The sequence below is a fragment of the Idiotropiscis lumnitzeri genome, chromosome 5, assembly GCF_059441095.1.
Source record: "Idiotropiscis lumnitzeri isolate Australia: NSW breed Sydney's pygmy pipehorse chromosome 5, RoL_Ilum_1.0, whole genome shotgun sequence".
Lineage (NCBI taxonomy): Eukaryota > Metazoa > Chordata > Actinopteri > Syngnathiformes > Syngnathidae > Idiotropiscis > Idiotropiscis lumnitzeri.
The window spans coordinates 22,964,093-22,989,544 of record NC_142395.1 but is presented as its reverse complement, the minus strand read 5'-3'; the positions used below and the strand labels follow the sequence as shown (position 1 = coordinate 22,989,544).

The window sequence follows — 25,452 nt, the reverse complement described above, 5'->3', positions numbered from 1 at the left end:
TATATATATATATATATATATATATATATATATATATATATAGATAAAGTCATGATATACAAGAAAAAGTCATGCAATGTTACAAAAAATTTAGTTTTATTTTATCTCGTACAGAGTTCTAATGTTAAAGAATTATGTTTACGGTTGAAATCTAGCATCTTTGTGACTTTTTTCCCTTGGCAGAATTTGCGAAAGTTAAAATATTAACACTTTATTCTCATATTTCAAATAAACGAATAAAATGAAATTTTGTTGTAACATCATAATTCTAACTGTTTTGTATTGTTATTTTATTCACATATTTCAATTATCCTCGTTAATTTCGACTTTTGTCTTGTTAAAATTACAATTTAATCGATGTAACGCTGCGACTTCTAACTCATAAAATCTGAACAAAAAAGTCAGTGAGTTATAATTCATCAAAGTTGTTAAATCTGTATTATATGACAACTATATCCCCTTAGGACCCGTTTTTGTGAAATTGCAACTTTCATATTCACGTGCTATTTCCACTTTATTCTTGTTGTTGTAGGACTTCATTCTCTTGCAATTTCATACCAACTTTTACTTTTGAGTGTGACCCAAAATCCTCTTCAGTAAATTCCAGACATTGCCGAGGTGCCAGGTTCAAGTTCATGACTTAACCTTTCATTTCTAATCGCAAGCGAGTGTGAGGGAGTGGATCCATGTATTTTAGATGTTTGTTTTCATATTTCTCTGATGTGTATTGATCTGGGGACAGCTGTTGGGGGGGTTGTCGCATGAAAGGGTCCCGGTCATCCTGTATTAGTGTAATTCCTGCGCACTGGTCCGACATGAGGCCCCCATAAAGACATCGTCTGACTATTGTGGGAGAAAAGTTGCATGTATACCTTTATCTGGTGAAACGCTTGCTGGATGTTAGAATTGTGGCATAGTTGAGCATTACACAAATTGGAACAAACGCATAGTTTGCCCATAGTTGAGGACGTACAGATCAGGATGACATAAAACAGGATTTGAATGGGGTTTTTTTTTTCACAGATGCTGCAAAAATGAAAATGACATTGCAGCACAATGCAAGAAAACTATGCAGTGTAACGCCATGAAAAACATTGGCCACTACCAAATGCTTTGTAACATTTTGAAAGATTTTCTTCAGATGGTTGAGCAGATGGGGGGACGTTTAAGCCAGAAACCCCCGCAAAGTTCCCTTCCTGCCTCAGCCACCAAGGAGGTTGCACTTTGGCTTCTTAACCTCGGCACAACATCATAAAAAGATCCACCAAAAATATTCACGATATGTCACAGACAATCTTATTGTGTTTAAGATCATAGTTTGGAAGCTCGTGTGTAATTAATTAGTATGTTGTTAAAAGAAGAAAAATGAATTCATGTATAGTTCTTTACTTTTAGTTTGCTAAATCATCTCAGCCATCAGGGAGAGAAGCAATTGTTCACCCCAAAGACACTGCGCGCCACGGTTGCCACCTATGGAGCTTTTCTGCCCCCTAGCGGCCAATTGTATATCTCCAAAGTTATGGACGTGGAAAGAAAAATGGCTTTGCATTGTACATTATGACTAACGGAGAACCCGCTGCCTGGCGTTAAATTACGACATTGACTATATTGTTAGGATGAATGTTTTTATTGGGTCAGTTACACGTTTTTTCCTACATGGAACTACAATTCAAATTTGATAAGCGCACTGGAAACTAGGAAATGTAAAAAAAAAAAAACACTATATCAGAAACAGTCCCCTGAACAAAAAAAATATATTCCCCACACCAGGTATACAAGTGCATTGTCAGTTAAATGTTTTATAGATATAAAATAGATTAGATCGTGTTTAATTAACAACCAGCGCATTAGCTGCCCCAACACAAACTACATGCTTCAGAAATGTATCTTACACAACATTTACGTAACATGCTTATATTAATGGGAGGTGTGGTGTCAATGGTGAAAAGAATGACTGAGTTTATGTTGCAGGCAGAATTTATTCAAAGTTTTTATAGCGCTCTTTCAGCTGTACACTTAGAGCATAAACGTGAATGTGTGCTGTATATCATACATATTGTCTGAACAGCCTTCACCTTTCTGTACTTTGGGTGAATTCTAATCATTTTGAGGTAAACAAGAACCTCACAGAACTCTTGAAAGCTCCACTTGTGTCTGGTTTTTATCCACCGGCGAGCCACATGAATCACGACTCTCATCATCCATTGAATGATAAAATCATTTTGGAATACATTTATGCAAAATCACTATTAATAATACATGACTGCTGACTTTGTGTGTGGGGGTATGAAAAAAAAATCACTCTCAAAGTTGTCTGTTAATTACACAGACGTTTGGATTGGATTTAAACACTTACACACAGTATAATTTTTATAATTGAACTGATTCTGAGGTTGGCTCCAATTCTCTCAAAATTATTTTTCTCTTATTACTTGTATCCATTTGCTTAATAATAAGATGAGGCTGACTAGTTTCCCGCCTTACAGGGGGCACTGTCCTTCAAATGGTTCTGCTCGTGGTTCCGCTGGTACACTGGGGGAATCCGGCCATTAACTGTAATGTTAAAAGAATGAGTCTTAATTTTCCATCTGGTTGCATGGGGAGAAATGTCACACGGGCTGCACTGAAATTATTGTTTTAATTATTACGGGAGCAAAGTGACGGGTGATGAATATGGTATAATTTAGCAGCCTTAGCTCTGTGTGTAGATTTGAGGAATTACAATATAATAGGATAAAATGGTCAACTCAAAGTAAAATTAAATACATTCCTTCAAAATAGCCTTTAAATGTCCTGCAGATCACCCTTTGCAGTATTTTGTATCGTAATGTTACCCTTGCTCACCCCTTTGACTGACATTTACTTGTCAATTTCTGCCATTAAGTGCAGCCTTCAAGTGCAGTGTTTTTACCTACACCTAAGATAGCGACAGACCGAGACAATTTAACAGGCAATTTAACTGACCGTGTGTTAGTGAAGCTGTCTGAGTCCTGCTCTCTGCCAGTGCACCATGGCATGATGGATGTAGGCAGTCTGGGCTACGTGAAAAGACACACAAGAAACACTCACAAATGCTATTGAGCGTATGAGAGAGATACACAGCGATACACAGACACGCTGGCCTGCCATATTTCCCCAATACGAACGCATATGGGCCCATCAACAGCCAAACCCCTTTTCCATTAAGTCAACATCTTGCGCTGGCGGTTGGAACAGAGCGGGGCTGGAGTCAGGTCGTCCAAATCCGTCAGTAAGAGGAGGCAGAGGCGTTTGTCATCCTCCTCTCTGGGCACCATCCTCCTGGAAGAGGGAAGGGGCGACAGAGGGTGGTGCAGCCATGTAGCATCTGGCCCTGCTAGCTCCAGCTGCAGTGTGAGAGGGGGGACAGGAGCCGCGTGGCAGCCCATGGGAGACACTCACTCGGCAGCCAAAACCGCCTCTGCACCCTGTCTACGCGATGGAGGGCGGCAGAATCGCATCAGACGGTACACAGAACCAATGCGAGGGGCCTTGTGATCATTTAACTCTGACCTTAAGTTATTCTGAAGCAAGGCTCAAAATAAGAATTTTGGAACGTAGTTTGCAAGGCAAAATGATCATTTTGCGCTTCATCAAAACACACAGAATAGCAAAACTGAGATTCAACCACGGTGGCAAAAAGTTTTGCTTGGGTTGATGCACGCGCGGCTCTCACGACACCGACTGCGGGTAGTCGGAGGGGAAGACACGAGTAGCTACCGTACTTTTGTCGCAGTAGCGTTCCTAATTTTACTATGCCACATGCAGCAGCACAAGCAAAGACAGACACGCTGTGTGATGAAATTAATGTAAACGTGGCATTCTGATTAAAATTGCATTCGTCAAATATGAGTGAAGCAGCAAAATCCACCCGTTTTGAGCTATCTCAGGGGGGCGGCCATTTTGTCACCTAGCAACAAAAAGACATCAGAGTTGCTCAGTGTTCAGGTAATGACCAATCAGGGCTCATTTGTGTTCTGAAACGGAGTCATGATTGGTTGTTATCTGACCCTGAGCAACTTTGATGTCATTTTCAGTCGGATGGATTTAAACTGAACCGGAAACAAATCACTGTATGCTATGCCCTTCGTCAGTGGCCTGCAAGGTTAAAAATATATTAGTATAAAATATTTATAATTTCAGTATGATTATTTGTTTGTTTTCAAATTAGAGTCTTGATTTTCACTTTTGATGTATGCTCAATAAAAGTTCTCAGAGTTACATTACACGAGATCTTTATTTTTTAATCAATGTAACTTTGCTTGCGAACAAAAAAATACAATTTTCCACTATACACAATGTGAACTCAATCAACAAAAACTGTTGATTAAATTCGAACAAAAATCTTCACCATATTGTCATATTTTAATTACTTGCTAAAATTATTGCAAAAAAAAGCTAAATAAAATAAAAATTGCCCCACAAAATTAGAAAATTGCTCCTCAAATGAAGTCACTGATGCATAAAAATGCACTTCCATGAAAACAAATTATTTCAAGCCTTGTTGTGAAGTGTGTGCCACCTCATGCCTCACGTTGTGCCTCAAATTTGATTTACAAGAAATCACCACAGCTGAAGAAAAACAACCAATAGGAGACAGATGGTGTGATTGATGAGGCACCGATCACCGTTTTGAGCTGCATTCCTCAAGAAGAAATCCCACTCAATAGATAAACAACTGAGGCAATATGACAAATTATTTGCGACGTCTACAATAAGTGCAAATGGCTCCAAACCAAGAGTGAGATGCTCGACATGAACCGGAGCATAGAAAATGGTGTAAGCAAAGGATTGAAGTCCAGTGGGCTGCAGTGTTTGAAGCAGAAGGATGACCCACAGTGATGACACAACGAGGCCTGCAGACAGAATCTAGCATCAGAACACAAATGTTGAAAAGCCAGCAGCGGACGTTTAGCACCAGACTCCGTAGCCTCGGATGGCAGCTTGTCACAGAATCTAAGCCTGATTCAGAGCCTGGGGTTGGTACGGCGCTTAGTATTAGCACTTAATGTCCTAGCACGTCCGAGGGCTTGTTTTGAGGCAGTTCCACTGATTGAAAGAAGAGATCAAATTGGATGTTTTGAGGGGAGAGATGAGAAGTTCACAGAGGGCCAACACATGCGTTGTTCCTACTGTGAAGTGTGACCTTTATGGAGGGAAGATCTTAGGGGCTGAGGAGCCCCTTGCTCACTCATTTGTCCTCTGGGATTAATTAACCTCATTCTCCCAATCGGCCTCTGGGATTTGCATTTCAGATCGGATGCGGTCCTGCGGGGGGGGGGGCTTCATGCTCTTCCACTCTGATCACATCCAGGTGTAAGCTTTTAAACGCATATTTGCCATTACGTTTTGCAGAATGCTGACCAGGACATCTTGATCGAGAGGAGGGTGCTATTATGTAATGTGCCATTCTTTAAAAAAAAATAAAAAAAATAATTGATGAAAAATTACAAGAGTGGTCCTTACCTTTTCTCCGGGTGGAATTCTGTGACACGGACCTTTGTGAGGACATTATTATGGTTAGTCGGACAAGCAGGTGAAATTAACGACACGGACCACAAGCATCTGTTTGATGTCAGTAATAATGTGTCAAGGGGGACTGCCGTGCACCATTGTCAGGTTCGGCTATAGATGCACGTGCTTACAATGTGCTAAATGTCATATTCCCAAAAGATACCGCGCAAATTCACCGTTCTTTCCGAAAAGCGGAACATTAATGTCAATCACGGCGGCGGAACGCCGGAGGCTGCCAGCTCACACGACAGGCGCCGGTCCCTGAAGTCTCGTCACGGTCGTCCCCAGACGGGCCACGGCGACAGCTCCAGCTAATCTTCTTTTCATAGTCTTCATTACGACCTGCCAGGACATAAATTGACAGTAAATGGCCACGTTTATTAACACGGCACTAAAACAGCATCCTTAACTGCTCGGGCCCCTCGTGCAAATGTTAGCGTAATACACTGACCAGGGGAATCAATTAAGAGGACGCATAAAACGATGCCCACACACACAAACACGGACCACTTGACAAACGGGGGCCTCACAATGACAATTCCACCTTAATACACCTCCTCAAACATTATGTCTGCTGTTGATGAGCTCTTTTGAAGACCCATTCAGACAGACACTCGCTCGCCACATATTTGCAGCGTGAGTAACGACGGCGAGGGCCACGCTTCACGGAGCACTGCGTCGACACACACGTCTCCAGTCTGAGGCTTGGCGCGGACTTTGCCATATAACACAGTAATTACTAGATCAAATCTTCTCAAATTGAGCCAACGCTGTTCTGTGATCCCTCCTATACTAATCAGCACGCCGAGGTATGGCCACGCGACTATAAATTGCTGACTTAATTAAAACCAGGACCCCTCTGTCATCTAATTACAGGGAGAAAAGGTTATTGCTTCAATGCAATTTTCCAAATATGATTCCCTCACAGTTATTAAAGGCCTGGGTGTCATTTATTGTTTTAGATTTTTCAATATGGAAATGGCCCCAGTGACAGACGTAATGACTCGGGGAAAACGCTTCATCTCGATAGCGGCCTGGCACGGCCATTTGTCTGAGATAAGTGGAGCGAACAGGAACCGGGGGAAATGTCACAGGAGGCATCCCATGATTGCCTCCACTTTACAGTTGTCATTAAACAGAGCAAAGGTTTCCTTTCTCCTCCGTGGCAGCACTGAGAAGTTTATTAATCTATCCAGAATAGTGTGGGTGGTGAGTTATTAGATCTATGAAAAGTCAGAATGGTGGGGAGGGGGGCAAATGGTGGCGGGGTCATTGTGTGATGAGAGACATATATTTGCTGTTATGGTTCAGTCAAATAAACATTCTTTGGCTGACCCCCAAACCTGCAAAAACAGAATGCATCCAAAGAACACACTGCCAATTTGTAGAGGAAAAAGAATGTTGTAAAGAATATACAAATGATCAGTACAGTGGCTAAACAAAATAGAGTTGTTGCCAATAAGATGTTCACAAATAAAGGCTCAGAAAGCGCAGTGAAATGTCTGATTTGGATGCCGTGGCGTGATTTTTTACAGTTTGGAATCAGATCAAAAGTTGTGACTCAAAACTCACAAATTGTTTGCATTAGCATACTTTCACAAATTACAAATTTTAAAAAAGGGTCCAATCAACAACGGCCGCAGGTCGATTTTAGTCCAGCTCACAAATTGGCCACGTGCTTGTGATGAACCTACTTGCGAAATGGTCAAATGACAAAAATCGGAACAGGGTCGAGGGACGACATTTTTTATGAAGAAGGCCGGAGGGACGGGGACTGAGCAGCAAAAAAGGGTCACGTGCCCAGCTCTGCTACTTTAGCATAATTGGCACTCGCTTGATGTAAAAATAATTTGGACTGTCTAAGATTTAAACAAATGAAGCTTATAATTCAAATTTGAAGGCAGCAATCGTGACAAATGTGGCTTTATGACATACTAAAAACTAAATACAGAATTGAAGTGGTTTTAAAAAATTAACACAAAGTGTGTTAATGTAGAAATGTCACATAAATAGCTAATTAAAACATTTGCATCTATCTACGATATAGTCTTCAATCAAATCCGCAGCCTTAAATCTCAGTTATTTATGCAGCTAGAATAATCGCATATTCGGATAAAATACCCAGTGTTTACACAAACCCGGACGCTTGTGAAGCGGAAACAATGATTAGTTAATTAAATTAATAGAATCTCCAATGTGCGCTTGTGAACGTGGGCCAGGAGAAGGCCAAAACAGAAGTCTATGTCCTAGACACTAATGCTGTGTGTCTCCCACCATAGGGTTTTCTTAATTACATTAACCAAATGCCTTCTGCAGAGTGTGTGTGTAATCTCATGGTTAACTGAACATCCCTGTAGCTGCGCACCCCCCCACCTCCCGACCGTGCTTTCCTACAGTGAAATATTCATGTTGAAAGCCACTCTTCTACTTCCTCCCTGCAACATTTTAAAGTTGTTTTGGGCAATGTTACTGTTGTTTGACATCGATGCTAACTTAGCAACATGCTTTAAACTCCATGAAAGGTAGCGCCACGGCTCAAGTTTTAACAGCTGGGTTTTCTCATGGTGTGGGACGAGAATGAATTGACACATTGAATATCAATAAATCATTGATATTGATAGAGTATTAGCTGAATGAACTGTATTTGTATTAGTCGTATGAAAGAATCATTAACCTGAAACGTTCAAATTCTGCATGAGGCATCAGATTTTTTTTAAATGCAGGAGGTTACGATTCTTTTGTTAAGCACAGTTCAAGTGAATTTAACTTTAAATTTCAACATATTTGCAATTCATCTTTTGCAACAATTTTTTTTACAAAAAGAAGCACACTCTTTAAGAATATAGGTGCAATACATATTAATTTAATGTTTCGCCAAGTTTTCATGGAGCCTTGATTACAATGAAACCGGATGACCAAACGGAAAAAGAAAATGCTCCATGTAAGCACCTCAATCGGAATAAAAGGGCAGGATCTGAAAAAAAATTCATTCGGGTTGAAACATTTCAGCCTCATTTTGAGCAATACTTAGGCCTAGTATGTTACTTTATTTAAAAATTGGTTATAGTGGTGGTACTCGACCCAACTATTCTTTTTAGGGTGGTTCATGGTGGAAAATGTTGGAGAACCGCAGACATAACACATTATTTTCATACTTAGATGCTCACTGATCTTAAGTCTCACAAGATTTACTAGCTACGGTGTTTAGAATTAAATTTCGTTTGTCTAACAAGGTCTTTAGTTCCCCCCAGAATTGTTTTTATGAAACACCAATTGTACAACTTCGGGGATATTTACCTACCACCACTGTAAATTTAAAGGATGCATCTCACGACATGGGTTAAAAAAACCCACACACACACACACTTTTGTATTTGTTCATGTCTGATGACACACTAATTTGAATTGACCAGGCAGGACTAATTTAAATACATGAAGTATTCATTAATTGAATAAAGAGCCTAGTTAGCCTCAGGGCCCTTTTATAAACTAGGGTGTACTATTTATGCAAAACAGCAATGTGCCATGTGCTGGCTTATTATGCTAATGTCGAATGGCAAAATACATGTTTCTCCTGCCCACTACTGAGGATTAGGCATGGCAGTGTCAGCAAGTTGTTTGGAGGCTACAGAGTCTGCTCTTCCACATTACAGCATGCTGAGATGTCGATGAGTAATGTGATTCTTCTGCGAGTAGAGATGATCACACCCACTGTCCAAGCAAACTTGTTTGGAGACTTACTGAAAACATATTGCAAAATGAGATGTAACAAATAATGGACCACCTAGGCTCTTTAATTATTGTATTTTCAAGTGTATCAATAAGTGCTTGGGGATCAATACAATTATTATTGATGGTTATGCAGTCAAACTTTTCATTTTCATTAAAGACAACCTGAACCACGATAAAATATGAGGTGGGGAGCTATTTGGTGCTCACAATTTTGGTAAACAAGTTAAGTGAAGCAGCCCAGGACACAGCAAGAAAATAATAGCAACTTTTAAACCATGTTTAAATCACATAAGCATATCCCTTATCTTTGATACATTAAACACAGATGGGTTTAGCGTTTTGCAGCCTGATGCAGGCGACAGATTTTTTAATTTGGAAACAAAAAACACTCCACGTATCCATCAACAAGCAGGCACATCCGTTTGCGGTAGCTAGCTTGCAACGTGGCGCCGAAATTGTTCTCGCGACCCTCTGACCAATGGCGTCTGTGATTACAGTGAAGTGTCGGTGAGCCATCTTAAAGCTACTATCCGATTGGCTAGTTGGGCGCATACCGGAAGTTGCCGCCTGATTCTGTCCCCTGCAATGGCAAACTGGGTTGCGTCAAATCGTTAAAACACGTAGCCACGGGGGTTTTGCGAACCGGTCTCAGTGTGAAATATTTTTGACTTTATTGCATATGTGTGATTAGCATAGAAAGAAAAAAGAAAGACCATTAAGGAGTACTGCGGAGGTGCTAAGTTCGAGTCGCTTGCTTATAAACAAAAGGCCGTGCTTGTACGTGTCTGATAGAGATGTTCAGCTTGGTGTGCGCGCTGCTGCTGTGGACTGCCGCGGCCCACGGGAAGCCCACCGCGAGGAAAGAGCGAGTCATTCACGAAACCAACCTAAACGAGAGGACCCAAGAAGATAACAACAGCTTCCAGTACGATCACGAGGCCTTTCTGGGCAAGGAGGAGGCCAGAACGTTCGACCAGCTCACCCCGGAGGAGAGCAAGGACAGGCTCGGGTAAGTCAGAATGCCGGAGCCGTTTCACACCCTCCGCCAATGTGGAACCGCCGAGTGTGAGCGTGAGTGTTGCTTGTAAATCACGCACACTCACTCTACACCACTCCAGCTAAACAAGTGCCTTGCGTGTAACGCTTCATTAATATTTACCAACAAAGCGCGAGCGCACGACAAATATGTGCAATGCTAGGCAGCGAATGCGAAAACTTTTATTATTGTGCCGCCGGCGTATTCCCACACACCTAATGACTTGATTTTAATTATGGATCATCATTAAAGAAGCATTATTGTAGCTGCAACATACATGCCGTGCTTTCTTCATTCCAACGCATGAAATTGTTTCATTTGATGCATTGTCGGCTCCTACGTGGCTGAAGGGGCTCACTGTGAGAGTGGGAGGATCCCCTGGCACATCACAACGTGGCAACTGGAGTCTAAGAATACTTTGCTTAAATTGGGCTGCTGCTCCTCCCACTCCAGCTCTCCTAATGATGCTCTTTCTCCACTTATGGCATGAAATCCAGATAACTTCACAGATTTAACAACTTTGAAATGTTTGTCAATGTTGAGAATATACCGGCTTTATGGACATTTTAGTGCCGTTGAATAATACTAATTACCAATATGTGCACTCGTGATGGAACCAGTATGAAGTGGTCCAATTTAGAATCCAACCAACCAACATTAGGTGAAAAAAAACCACCTCTAAATCTGCACAACTGCTGCCAGCATGACATGAGCAGATCTTACGAGACCTCAGTATAGCGAGCATCAAAAGGCAAGCTATGTAGAAATCATAGAGATTTTTTTTTAGTTATACTCTCCCATATGCTGTCATCACATTCAAACTCTTTAAAACACCCTTGTTAAAATATTATTTAGCACATGTGCTCTCTGTCAATCAATGGGACAACATCACTTTGAAGACATGAAAAGCTTCGTTAACTGTTTTCCAAATAAAATCCTTAGCATGCATTCAGGCAAGCTGTTTATTTTTCACTCCCACTGGAAGTTTCCTGTAAAATAACACGGAAAACTAACTAAATATAAACATTATATATTTAAACACTAAAATGCTCAACCAAAGCATTTGATCATTTTCATTTTAGTCAATTTGTATATGGCTAACATATAATGCGAAATGCCATTATCGGGCTAGCGGAAGATAGCATCAATGTCGCTGTGATTATATGACTTAAAATAACTGCTACTTCAACATTCATTGTGCAGCAATACATAACACAGCACGTAACAATACTCTCAGGCATATATGTTCTCTGCTCTGTGAGTACAGCTGCAGTTTAGTAGGGGATCTTCCCTACCTATTTCATCGTCACTCTGGATGAATTCAATTTCCATTATATTCAATGGGAAAATGTTTGCAAATTGTGACGAGCAATCTTTACTAATGTATTTATTTTGGCATTCTCCTTCCAGGAAAATAGTAGGGCGGATCGACAGCGACGGCAACGGCCTGATCACCACAGATGAGCTCAAAGCATGGATCAAACGTGTCCAGAAGCGTTACGTTTACGAGAACGTGGCCAAGGTTTGGGCAGATTATGACCTCAACAAAGATGACAAGATCTCATGGGAAGAATACAAGCAAGCCACCTATGGATACTACCTCGGTAGGAAACACTCTCTTAGGGATCATCAATCAACATGTAATTGGGGCTTGGTTGTTTATTATTCAGAATCAGCCCAGCATGCCCAAAAAGTCACACATTTTTTGCAGTTGTGTGTATTTTATGGGTACCGAAGACAACTCCCAAAGGACTAATTTAGTCATTCACATGTGAAGGGCTACCAGTTTGTTACACGCTTCTAAAATGACAAATTTGCAAGTTATTTGAGTAAATCATCTCATTGTCTCCACAAACTCTGTGGTTCACCAACGTGCTGCAATACTGTAATTATGTTGTTTCTTTTTTAAAAAAAAAAATGTTTTCATTTCCAAATCTGCACCATTCAATTCTGATTTTAAAAAGATGCAGAAAAAATAATGTTACACACAGCTCACTGGTGCGTGGCACTATAAAAAGAAAAATCTAATCTTTTTTTTTTAGATGGGGAATTGACTTGCAAAGTAAATATTCACATTCCGCTCCATCTTTACAGTATTATTGATTAATATTGCAGAAACAAAATTTTCAATTCAAATGTTATGTTATTGTGCAAGCTTTGAAACGACATGACCCCAAAGTACGAGTTATACGAGTTAAATACTAAAAATGTGACGGTAATGTTTGGACCATCAGTGCAATTATTATCAGCAAATTTTGCATATATGAAAATATTTCATAAATTGCAAAATGCATTTGGGGGCATTCATTTAATCGAAACTGTCTTCATGTGCTCAGCCAATCCCGAAGAATTTGACGAGACGACAGACCAGTTCAGCTTCAAGAAGATGCTTCCCCGTGACGAGAGGAGGTTCAAAACAGCTGACCTGAACGGGGACCAAGCGGCTGACAAGGAAGAGTTCACAGCCTTCCTGCATCCTGAGGAGTTTGACCATATGAAGGAGATTGTGGTGCAGGTGAGCCTTCTTCTCTGAGCACACTACAGCAGGTCCCATTCGATGGGCTGCTTTGATAAATATGCAAAATTCTGACGCTTCCATATCAAATTTTAAGTCTGCCCTTCAAATGATAGTTTGTATATTTTTTTTTGGGAGCGGGTCCAGAGGGATGTACTGGCTGTCCCATTTAACACTATCTTTAAATATGAATTTGGCCTCACGGAGCCAGTTGCGTGGGAAATGTTTCGCAGTAAGGCACTATGCTGCTGTGTTCATAAAAGTTGTACTACCCATTTGACGGAGTTAATTATTAAAGGCTCATTTTTATGATGTCACCGAATGGTACTGAGCAACTGTTCCGCCTTCGACAGCTCTCCGATTGGGCCGGATGTAACATAATTTGTGATGCAACTCAAGACAATTGGGAGAAGGCTTGGTGGCAGGCTAGCCGTAGCCATTTTATGGACAATTTAGTTCCCCTATTTTTTACATTAATTTTAATTGTTATTACGATATGTTTTTTAATTATACAATATGTGCAATGTTTTCCTTTCTAAACACCACATTGCAAAAAAAAAAATCCCACGTTTTTTGGGAAAATGCTGGAACAGATTAATTGCATTTACATTTACTTCAATAGGGAAAGATGCTTTGAGATACAAGTGTATTTAGTTATGAACGTGGTTCTAGAATAAATTCATCTTGTATCTCAAGGCACCACTGTATAGTATTTAATTTTTTCCCTCTCGCATCAGACAAGCACTTTCCTGTTCTAAAAGAAAATTCCACTCACATCGTCCACCTCGTGTTTCTAATTCAAGACACCAACTCAAACCGAATGTGCTAAAAAAAGATGCATTTGTTTGTGCAGGGTGGATGTAGACGTTTCCGACTAAGTTTCTTACAAGTTTTTGTATTTGTAGCATGCATGAAAAAAAAAAAGCATATGCAAAACACTGCTCCACTATAGATTTGATTTTGTTTTACTGAGCATTTGTCCCACATGCAACTGTTCCAATTGAGTTTAGAATATTGATGGAGCTTGTTTATTATTTGTTCGCTGTATTCTACTCGTCTGGTAAATATTTATCAGGGTGCAGAAAGGGCATATCACCTACAGGAAAATTTGCAACTGTGAGTTCATCGCATGTGTAGATGAGTGCGTGCATTGCAACACGGATGTGTCTTTACAGACCACGTTGGCGTGCGGTTGTTAACTAATGACCTCAAGTCTCAGTGGACAAAGACATCAAGCAGGATTTTAAGTGTTTGGCTACATGCTTTAAATGTGGTAGGATTTTTATTCCACATCAGCAGAGCTCCTTGTAATTGTAGCGTCAGTGTGCTAGCCCAGCTGTAAAGTTACCCTCAAGTGGAGTCGCACTGCCCAGGGCAACTTGTTTCTGTCTTTATTAGTCAAAGTGCAACTTCCGGCTGCCGTTGACCCTCGTTAGTGACATCACCTCATTTTACTGAATGCAGGAAACCCTGGAGGACATTGACAAGAACGGCGACGGACACGTGGACGAAGACGAGTATGTTGGTGAGTTCGAGCCATCAATTTTAACCAAAGCAGATTTGTATAGAATCGACGCAAACAAAAGTGTGCCGCAGTGCCATTACTGAGTGATGGTAAACAAATGGAAATGTAATCAGAATTTTCCTGAATATTTAGTCCCAAATGCCAATTATTGATTATTGTACCACATTTGGAGGGTTTGACATGCAGGATCACAACAAACCACTTTCTCGCTTTCAGCCGACATGTTTTCTCATGAGGACGGCGGCCCGGAACCAGACTGGCTCAGGACAGAGCGGGATCAGTTCTCAGATTTCAGAGACTTGAATAAAGACGGTAAAATGGACCGCGAAGAAATCCGCCAGTGGATTATGCCACAAAACTATGACCATGCCCAGGCTGAAGCGCGACACCTGGTCTACGAGTCTGACCAGGACAAGGTACAACTTCTTGACCCACCGTTTAATTTTTTGAAGTTACGTCGACACAAATGTATTGTGTGTGTGTGTCTTTAATTTACAATTAAACTGGTGAGTGACATGGGTGTCAGCGACTGAGTGACTGTTACCTGACTAATTCGTTTTTTTTCCCGTGTTTTGAATGAAGCTGTCATTGTCACCACGGAGTAGTACACGTGACTCCAATAACACAAATGATCCCTGTAAAACTTTGAAGCAAGGATTTTGCCTCGACCTTTTTCGTAAAAAAAAAAAAAAATTGACTTGTTTGATTAGTCCTTGCTCCCCTAACAGTAATTTGGATTATTTTTCAGGACCAGGTGTTGACTAAAGAAGAAATCCTGGAGAATTGGAACATGTTTGTTGGAAGTCAAGCCACCAACTACGGAGAGGACCTCACCCGGAACCATGATGAGCTCTGAGCCTCACTTCAACCTGTAATGTGTGCGTGTTCGTGTAATAGGTTGCATTGATGTTTTGTATGACAGAATTTCAGATTGTGGTTTGAACAGCTCTTTGTGTCGGAATGTTGGTTTAACTCATTTACTGCCATTGACGGCTAAAGACGTCAAAGATCCTTTTTTTTTTTTTTTCAACTTGGCTGGTAGTGAATGAGTAGAGGACCATCACTGCAGATAATCAACAAGTTGGAAGACTTGTTGATCAAAGTCACTCCTACCACTAAGCACTAAAAGGTCAAAGCGTTCCAACAAATTGCTCTGTTTCTGACATTCAGGAGCAGAAAGACGACATTCTTTCAATCGATGTTGCCTTCCGCCGACCTGTCGGCTTTGCTGCCTTACAAGTGTTCAAAGCTGAATGCAGCGCTTTATGGGTCACTTTTTGGTAACAATGTTAATGTGAAGCTGCAGTTCAAAGAATAGAACTTTATTTATTTGTTTGTTTGTTTTAACTTGTTTTTCTTTTATGAACTTAATACATTATATGTTTTAACCGAAGTCTCTCGTAATATTTTTTTACATAGTTTAGCCAGTGAAAGATTTTCATAGCTTTTAAATATATTTATTTATCTGTTTTAAAGGGCCAAAAATGTCTCTCTTCCCCATGGCCTTATTGTTTTTTGTTTTATTGTTTCAAAACACTACATTTACTTTAATGCTCACATTGTTTAGGAGTGGCACGCAGTAACATGTCTTGGATTGCCACATTGAAAAAAAATGCCCAGTTGTGTACAAATAAACTAACAAAAGTGTATCTTTAAGGTCTGTTGAATGTCTTGCAGGGGGTGACTACCAAGTTTTTATCATACCGTATAATTTCTTTTCCCTCTAATTTACCTTGGAAAATACTGAGCTGAATTCTCAAAAGAGGCATTCAACTTTGGCGGTTACTCAACAACCATCCATCTGTTTTCTGAAGCTGCTCTCTGCTCATCTGGGTCACGGATGATCTTCAATAATCTAATAAGCATGTTTTAGAACAAGCATGGGACAAAAACCTCCGGAAGCAATTGCCATTGTGGAGTAAAAGTTTTAACTGGCAATTTTGTTTAAACGTATTTGCAAGTACTTTGAAATGTATTTAAATACATCTGACCAAATTTGCAAATACGTTCGAACGCATTTGCCAAGGTGTTCAAATGTACTTGGGGGGCTAAATGATAAAAAACTTTTTCTTAATGCCACGAGGTATTAATTTGTCCATGCAGAAATAAAATGTTTTTTCGTATTTTACCTTCATTATACCAATGCGATCGAAACTTGCGTAAACATTGTTCATTCGTAATTCTTTATGATTTATTATGTCTGCAATGTTTGATTTCCGTTCAATATTTTTCAGATGTCATGGGGCATGCGCAAATCAATGCCATGGGGGATGCTAAGATTTTAACATTTCAACGTTCTTGCAAAAATGTTTAATGGTATTTTTATCACACAAAGAGGATTAGGTCGTTCAACTCACCTCTCGTATTTAAACACAATGTAACAATTGTAACACCAAAGTAGACTACGCAAGATAGTTTTACTAGCCGCATCCGGCGGGAAGCAGAAATAATTAAACCTAATAACACCAAGTTTCCACTAGATGGCGGCAAAGTAATTTCATTGCTTTGAGTTGAGCTCAAAAACAGCCAATTCCTGAAATTTTCAGGGAATTACGGAGGACAGGTTCCGAAACTATATTTAAATGTTGAACTGTGAATCCCTGTACTTTATCATACTGTGCTGTTTGTCAGTAACTGGAATTAGAAATGTCTCTTGATATCTCCACAAAAGAGAACCATCTTGGCAGCCTTCTAGAGCCAACATGAGGCACCGTCCTACTTCACAATTTTCCGTCGTCACCATTGTGACTTCTTAACTCCTTTAACATCAAGAACAAATGGACTCTGTCGTCAGCGCTCACGACCGATTGGCGTCTACACACTTATCGCCGCACGTTACCACAGCAGAGACGCAGAGTGGAGCTGACTGGCTCTCGCTGCTGGCTGTTGCCGTTCAAAACAGTGCGATGTAACTGAGAAAGCGTCTCTGCCACCCAGCGTGTCCCCTCTGCCTGCTCATGTGGAACATATGGATATATGTGTGCCACTTAACAGGACAAGTCAAGCGGGACCAATGCGATAAAGCTCATTAGGAACAAGGGGACAGCACGATGCATGTGTTGTTCTGCCACAATGTACGACCCTGTGCCAACACACTATGAGCAATGTCTGGAAAGCTTGTTTTTCTTGGGTCCCCATTGAATTAATAAGACATTTTGCTGCATTGAATATGGGGGGCTGTGTGTAAACAACACTGATTGTTTTGTAAAAAATTCACACAAACTTACACTTGCCTAACATCCAAGAAAAGATATCAAATGTGAGCTAGTTCAGTGTTTTCTGTGGCTTTGCACCCTTTTCCTTTTCCTGTTATAGAAAAAAAACCCTGCAAACCCATCAAGGTTTGTGACCTCAGGGGACAATGTCATCTGTGGCTGTGAGAGTTTAACGGTAAAAGAAAAGAAGACTTGCGTAACATCGTAACGTAAAGGGAACTATTAGCTATATTGCAAACTCTGGACGGAATCACATTTAAGAATGTTTGTTCTTCAAAAAGGAGTTTTCAAGCTGCTTTAAATCACTTTACTGTCAAACTAAACCTAAAATAAAGATAATTACATATTGTGTTGTATGCCTTAAAGTACACTAGCTTGATGCTAACACAAGCTAACAATGAGAAACATAGAAGGGCTAACGAATGGAAGCGTTGTCGCAACGTGAACATACATAGACAGATAATACTAAAATACTGCGTCTTACTGATATTGTATGGTCGTATGTCGGTATACTTCCTCCAGTAGGGACACACGCCAGAAGGAGAAGCACAACCTGCGTTGTTTTGAAGCAAAAGCGGTTCCAGTGTGTTTTCATTAAGTACAACATTATCAAGTGCTTTTTTTTTCTTTTCTTTTCTTTTAAGGCAGTGGCTGGAATTGTATAGAGCGCAGGTGTCAAACTCGAGGCCCGCAACCTGGCCTGTAAAGGGTTTGACACATCTGGTTTAGAGGAACCAACGTGCTACCAAGCAGGATAGAGAGGAGAAAGGAGAAGCTTCATTAAGTCAGGCCATGGCCATGTCTAATTGAAAAGTAGGCTATTGCTTTGCCGTCATCACCTTTTGCCACACATGCACACACATCTCACTGATGTAGTGCCTCCAAAACTACAGCTCTATGTCCATTCTTGCATCCTTCATTTAAGTAATTAGTCAAACCAAAACACTAATAGACTTCCTGTGAATAGCATATGAGATTTGTCATGTGTCTGGGTGCATCTGTGTGTGTTTATAGGTGGGTGTGTGTATGTAAATTGTGACTCTGAGGAACATGACGGTGTACTCAGGCCTGCCTCGTGGCCATGTTTAACTCAGACCTCCTCTTTATCATGGTAACCCCCTAATCATTCACTGTGTGCGCGCGTGTGCATGTGTGTGTGCGTGAGGTAATGTCCTCGGACGGCTCTCATATGAGCGTCTGCCTACATCAAGCCCTCTATGCTGATAATAATGAGCCCTCTGGGTGAGGATGGACTCATGAGACCATTGGCCACATCCGCTGAAATTTTCACTTCATCTATTCAAACAGCGGAGTGTCTTTTTGTCATATTATGTAGCTATTTCTGCTAATTAAAAGCACAAGACAACATACTGTTAGTACATCCCCACTGCATCATCACAACCTGCTCCAGTTTCTAATGAATATCTTAGTACTTCCTCGTGTCTTTATCATTTGAGCTCATAACTCTTTCCACCCTCAGGACTTGTTGGACCGAAGCCACAGATGGGCTGAATTTCTGCCCTGTATATGATAATAGTCTGTGTGTACAATAATATGAATAGAATGTGACAATATCATATTGCTGTAGGTTTTTGCAAAAACACACTTTGCTACAGAATGTTCCGCGTTGCCCTGCTTTTTTTTTTTATACTCCACCATATACTACATACAGGCCTGCTTTGCAGGTAAAACGGGGTAGTATCAACCGACAAGCAATTCTATTAGACTGGAGGAAATAATCCAGTTTTATTTCCCCCTCATGTAAAACATGTAACTTTGCTCAATAACAAGTCTGTCCTTAGCAACTATACTTGAATCATATCCATATGTTGTACAAGGAAGCTCAACATAGCATTGCGCCGGCAACTGTGGAGAAGAAAATGTGCCGAGGATATTGTCGAGTGTCGTGGCAACGTGGGCTAATTCAGCAGCGTTCATGTTTTTACTGAATTGACAATGAAGCTTGAAGGAGTCCATCAATGTTTGATGGCCATCACTGAGGTTCGTGCTCGTCCCACCTCGCTCCCATCACAGCACTCTACTCCCTCTATTGGACTTGTAACCAATTGCAACTCAGTAGATTGGAGCAATTTGGTGCTATTAGTACAATCCAGGAGGTTCGATTTCCGGCAGGTTTTAGAGGTTTCTCACATGCAACATACTTGATTCAAATCATCTGCTCGTTAGCAAGTTCCGATCCCAATCATTTGAACCAAGTGTGCAATAGGAAACCTCTAAAACAGGGGGGAGGAGGGGGGTGCAAACTACGGCCCCGGGTCCACAAGCGGTCCGTTAAATGTTTTAATCTGCCCCGCGAAACTTGGAAAAATTTAAATGAATAAACCTTGTTTCTGTTTTATTTTCCAAATACTATTGTATTGTTTTTTTCTCCGATGGGGTGAGGTTACCAAAACACTCCATCCACCTGCTCCTGGTCCGGCCCCTCTGTCAAATTTTAGAACCCATTGTGGCCCGCCAATCAAAATGTTTGCCCACCCCTGCTCTAAAACATGCAAGAAAGAGAACTTTGTGAACGAAAGTTTGAATCCAAAGCATGATGAAAATGTCCAATGTTGTATTAAACATCAGACACACTGTAGCTGTTTTCCTTTTCCACTTCCAAGTGGAGTCTATGTTATCCCAATGAGACTGATATCTTTGGACAAAATGCTTCTTTCGCTCCATTTGTCCACATTTGGCACCCTCCTTCCTCTGCTCCTCTCTTCCCAGCATCTGGAATCCTGTGGGATGGAGAGAGGAAGAGGAGTAGGAGGCTGTGGTTCATCCCGCTCTTCCCCAGGGGGTCTTGGTTTGCTTTGTGATCTTGTATCACACATGATGGAGATGTATCTAATCCTGTTAGAGGTGAACATCTTCCATCGGAATACACGAGGAGATGAAAGGCGGCGAAGAGAAGGGAATTTCAAAAATCTTCATTATATTGCTGTGTACATATTGTGTGTATCTATCCTCATGGGAGCCTCCTCTCAAGGTGTTTCCCCCTCGCTGTCTTCCTCTATCTGCTCCCTGAGTGAGAAAGATGACCCTCTAGGCTCCATCTGAGCTCCAGGCCCCTCTAGGCCAAAGCATTCCCCGCGCTCCGACACACCGCAGCCCCTCAGGCTCTATGCTACACCACAGGGAATACCCCCCCCCTTTCCCCAAGACCCCCTCGGCCCCTCAGACTGTACAGAGCTCTGCACAAGAGCCTGAGGGAAGCGGGACAGGACGAGGCTGTCTGGGAAAACAACATGCCCGACTTGGCATGCCATAAACCCTAACAGCGCCTCCTGTTGTTGCATTGTGGTCCTTGCACGCAGGCCTCCAAGTAAGTATCCTCTCTCCGGGGCCTGGTCCCTTGTGGTTCACCGAGGCCCCCTCCGCCGGCTCCCCTGAGCTATATGTGCACTGACCTTTCCAACACATGGAGGATAACTAATGACTTTTTGGCATAAGGAATCACATTGGAAGCACCTGGGACTTCACTGAATGACATATGGAAAAGAATATTTCCATAATACCAAAAGAGTGAACGTTAAATAGAAAAGAGAATTGTTTAAACCGTTTACTGCTGATGTCAAATTAAACATAGACAAAAGTATCAAAATACATTATATGCATCCAGGCTCCCAAAAGGCATGGTTGGATGAACTTAACATAGCACAGCATGACCTTTAACCCTCTGATTAACCCACGCAGGCACAGGGAGAACATGCAAACTCCACATAGGAAGGCCGGAGTTGGAATTGAACTCACGACCTCTACGCTGTAAGATGGACGTGCTAACCAGTTAAACTGTCTTCGTGCCAGAGACTCCCCTCTGGGTTTGGCTGCAAAGTAAGCAGCGGTCAACTGCCACAAGAATTTAATAAGTTACCATATTTGAATGCTTTATAAAATTCACATTAATCTCCGTAGTTACATGCACTGTCACCATATCCAATCAACAGAATTCGCCACAGGTGGACAACACTTAAGATGTAGGAACCTCTCAAGGATGATTAGAGGAAATATGATGCACCTAAGCTGAATTTTGATATTCATGGCAAAAGCTGCAAATACAGTACTGAGAGACATGTGATTTCTTATTTTACAATACATGTTGTTATTATTGGGTTTAAAATACAATAAACAAATCTACTAAAACAAATCTGATTCTTACATGTAGGTATTTTTTTATTTAACTATTATTTTTTTCTGCATTTTTTTTTTTAAATATCAGATTTGTCCTTGAGGGACTATCACAATGAAAAATACACAGGAAATTAAACATGTAAATGCTTGGTAGGACGGATTAAAGAACATTTTGGGCCATAAGTAGCCTGCTGGCCATATTTTACCCACTCCTGTTATAGAGTGGTTGAACCTGATATTACAAAAAAAAGAGTTTTTCGCCAGCTACCACATGACGCAAGCAGACATACTGTTTTACAGACAAGTGTAGCAGATCCTTACCGGGTGTGTACGTCACCTGAGATTACCCACGCCGACACCCCTCGAAGGCAAACAGCAAGCCTTACATCTGAGAGGGCATCTGGTGGTGGTGTGTATGTGTGTGTACACGCGTTCAAGTGCGTTCATGCATTTAGATTGCCGCTAAAATTTGGCAGAATGATATAGCTGCCTTATACAGACGTCCTCCTGACTCTTAAAGGATGTTTACGCACAAACAACTTTGGAACCGGAAATGGCAACATTTGAAAATGTGATAACGGTCTACAGAGAAAGACGGGATGGATGGCTGACTTTTTTCAAAGTGACAACGCCAACTATTAGCTTAGCATGCAAATCCCAGTGTTTTCTGCGCTTTTTGCAACTCATTTTGTCTGACTGCAAAGCTTCCCAGTTTATATTTGGTTCACTCACTTGTACTCAAACTTTTTCAATCAAGCAGATCCGAAGTGGGCTGTGGGATCAATGCAGAGGTTAGCATCCCTTTGAATGTGTGCAATAATGACAGCGGTAATGAGTGAGCATATTTAAAGGCACGAGGTCCTTGCGCTCTACACAGCTTTGGCAGTCTGCAGTTAGGAGTGAAGCGGAGTGGGTAAAATGTTCAAGCCGGCCGTCCCTGTGATCTTCCTTCGCTTGCCGGCAGCCCCCCGCGGAGGGAGAACAAAGGCAAAGGCACGTCTTAATCAAAGTGCACTGGATTAAGAAGCAGAGGGAAAAAAAACATGAAGGACATCGTACCTCACACCCATTACGTGGATGGGAAAACAAGCAGGATCACCACCTTCAAATGAAGAACTTGTGACCCTGAAGTCATTTTAATCTACTCGCTTGTGTCCAGGCTTGCGAGAAAAAGTTTAATTCACTTAAGTGTGTGCAGTTGCAATTGCCAGCTAAATACTCCACGCTTCTAGCCTTCTAGCACTAGCACGAAAGTCTCAGTCTTTTTGTCAAAGAAGAGTGACTCGGGCACACCTCCATTGATGTCGCAGCTGTTGATCCAGTCCTCAGGCATTCGCTTCTCCTGTGGGTCTTCTCATCAATATGGTCCAAACATAGGTCACACTTTGGAACAATTCCTTTGCAATACAAACAGAGTAAAATTTAGGATAACTTATATACATTCACCCTAACAATAAACAACACACAAGCTGTTGTTTGGACTTTTGCTTGTCCCAATGTATAGTACTAAATTAGAGACGTGCAAGTTGTATTGTCACAAAGCTATAACAGCATTTATTCCTTATGAAGGCTATCACAGCTGTTTTACCACCTTATTGAAAAGCAAAGATGTTGATTAAATGCTCCAACATGTCAATGGAAAGCTGTTTGAGCATCCAGCCAGGATGGTCCATTTTTCAACAAGGTGAATTTTGTTGTTGTTGTTGTTGTTTTTAATCAGAAAAAAATATGCTAGCTTGCATTCTCAATATTATCAATTTGTTTTGGACAAACAAAACAAAAGTAAAGATTTTAAAAATGCCTCCTGCTAATGAACATTATGGCCACGCCACACTTTCCTCCCGCCAAGTCTCGGTGGGAGTCACGTGAGGGGGACCGTTCACACTTCGTCCATTCAAAGTCATTAAAAATATGTCGCTAATAATGTCAAAATAACGTGACCAACAAGCCCCAATATGTCTACTTAAGTCCACTTCAACCTCTGAAAACATCTCAAAACGATTCGCCTTTTCGTGTCTCACTTCAAAGCGAATGAGGAAATGGGCAGCTGAGATGAAGTTTCTGTCATATCTGTTTCTTTAAAAAGTCACCAGCATACGCAAACAATGCGTTCCGAGAAGCTTTTTTTACATACATACCTAGTATATTTAAGTGCCAACGTTCAGCCGGCTCAAGTGTCTCATTATAGTTGTACTAGTACGGTGGGCCCAAAGTGGTACTGGTAGTGGGAAAAAAACAAAACAAGGAAGACCCACTCGCTTAACTAATGGGCTGAACTGTATTACTAGTGAAAACAAAGAGCGCACTGCTACAAGGGCTTCAAGATGGACATGAAGGCTATCGAATGAATTCACAAACTGCTTTCAATTTTCACTGGCGAAATACGCCATGCTCGTATGCTCGCGTGTTTACATGTGGCTGCTTCCGGGAACATGACATCATTAGCCCGCCGAGCGCCCACATTGGCTCATATATTATTAACGTACCTGCTGCAGCTGAGTCACCTGATCTCCAAAAGGCCGCGCACGAGCTGTCCCACAAGTCTCTCCTAGAAGATGCATATTTGATGAGGAGGATGATGATGATGATGATGATGATGGTGAAGATGATGATGATGCACACTCTGACAGCCTCCTTCCTAGTTCTCACTCCCGTCAGTATTAGCATATTTATTGTGACCACTTTGTTGCATAAAAGGGGGCAGTGAAGGGGAGGACAGGTTGAGCGGAGGAAATTCCAGATTCATTCACACGCACAGGCGTTTTTAGGAGAACATGGTGCGCAGAGCTACGAAGGCTGACACTGCCATCATGTGGTTCCGTGTGTAAAATGCCTTTTATTGATTTAGTAATATGGATAAAACGACATTGCTTTCTACAGCATGTCCTCCTTGGTGTCGTGGGAGGGAGAAAATACAACATGGGGAGAACATGAAAAGTCCACTCAGGGAACCATGCTATCACATTATTTATTATTGCCCAGGAGAGGGGAAACTCTCTTATCTCGCTGTACACTGAGGAGGATGACAATAAAGGGCATTCTGATTCAGATTTTCTGTTCAGGACGAATTATTAACCCACAAGTAGAATATATGAGACAGCACAGAAATGAGTTGAATTGGCATTAATCCATAAAAAACACCCCTTTATGTTACATGTTTTTAATAACGAAAAACAGCACTAGTATACGTATTTAAAATAGATTCTAAAGAAGTTAATGAACGTTGGGTGACATGCTAAATATAAACTGTTGTGTATGTTCCTTTAAGGGGCGTGGCCTAGTGAGTTAAGTCAAGTACATGGCCACTGGTCAGTGTTTGACTGTTTTTCACTTTCATTAAAGAGGTCAAAGTGCATCATTAATGTCGCCTATAAAATGTAAAATGTAATGTTTTCTGGCAAATTACTTTCCCACAAATCTTCATTCCCTTGCTTATTTCCAAAAATAATAATAATATTTTCTTCCATTTTTGCTTTCAGTAGATAGAATACCCCCAATACTTTTTATACATATAAGGACTTAAATAATGCGTGTTGGGGCCCTCAGTAAGGTAGTGACACTTTGGTATGTGTCTTTTTGAATGAGATCTATTGAGTTCCAGATGGTTCCAGTTATGAAGATGTGCTGCAGAGATTTAGGAGGGTGAGACCTGCGCCCTGTCAGTGCGTTGGTGGGGTTCTGTTTTACAACCCGTCACTCCCCAAACACCTCGATCATAGGTGGCCTCTTAACCTGACAGCGCGCACACACACCCACACACGCA

General features: G+C 41.2%; 2 protein-coding genes across 5 annotated transcripts; one reads left to right on the top strand and one right to left on the bottom strand.

Moving 5' to 3' along the window:
• Positions 1-1,693: 1,693 nt before the first annotated feature.
• LOC148337326 (uncharacterized) lies at positions 1,694-25,439 on the bottom strand. 4 transcript variants are annotated; one of them, XM_088295363.1, is made up of 6 exons: positions 24,176-25,439; positions 22,983-23,086; positions 5,777-5,874; positions 5,485-5,516; positions 2,965-3,033; positions 1,694-2,553 (listed from the first exon to the last, which is right to left on the bottom strand). In XM_088295363.1, exons 1-6 carry the CDS (start codon positions 24,354-24,356, stop codon positions 2,468-2,470), a joined length of 570 nt encoding a protein of 189 aa, XP_088151489.1. In that variant the 5' UTR covers positions 24,357-25,439; the 3' UTR covers positions 1,694-2,467. The 4 variants fall into 4 exon arrangements, 2 of the variants coding, with proteins under 2 accessions (XP_088151489.1, XP_088151490.1); XM_088295364.1 differs by lacking the exon at positions 24,176-25,439 and adding an exon at positions 23,828-24,120; XR_015843100.1 differs by lacking the exons at positions 1,694-2,553; positions 2,965-3,033 and adding an exon at positions 4,859-5,390 and having other exon boundaries at positions 5,709-5,874.
• Positions 9,813-15,932, top strand: rcn1 (reticulocalbin 1, EF-hand calcium binding domain). The gene is made up of 6 exons (XM_088297279.1): positions 9,813-10,273; positions 11,711-11,904; positions 12,637-12,815; positions 14,280-14,340; positions 14,557-14,756; positions 15,089-15,932. The coding sequence occupies exons 1-6, from the start codon at positions 10,059-10,061 to the stop codon at positions 15,194-15,196; spliced, it is 957 nt and encodes a 318-aa protein (XP_088153405.1). The 5' UTR covers positions 9,813-10,058; the 3' UTR covers positions 15,197-15,932.
• Positions 25,440-25,452: the final 13 nt, after the last annotated feature.

Coding starts and splice junctions, on each gene's coding strand:
- rcn1 (XM_088297279.1), top strand. CDS start 10,059: ATGTTCAGCTTGGTGTGCGCGCTGCTGCTGTGGACTGCCGCGGCCCAC. Junction 12,816..14,279: donor TGAAGGAGATTGTGGTGCAG/GTGAGCCTTCTT, acceptor TACTGAATGCAG/GAAACCCTGGAGGACATTGA. Junction 14,757..15,088: donor ACGAGTCTGACCAGGACAAG/GTACAACTTCTT, acceptor ATTATTTTTCAG/GACCAGGTGTTGACTAAAGA.
- LOC148337326 (XM_088295363.1), bottom strand. CDS start 24,356: ATGCTAATACTGACGGGAGTGAGAACTAGGAAGGAGGCTGTCAGAGTG. Junction 5,517..5,776: donor CAGGGACCGGCGCCTGTCGT/GTGAGCTGGCAG, acceptor GTCCTCACAAAG/GTCCGTGTCACAGAATTCCA. Junction 3,034..5,484: donor GAATTCCACCCGGAGAAAAG/GTAAGGACCACT, acceptor CACGTAGCCCAG/ACTGCCTACATCCATCATGC.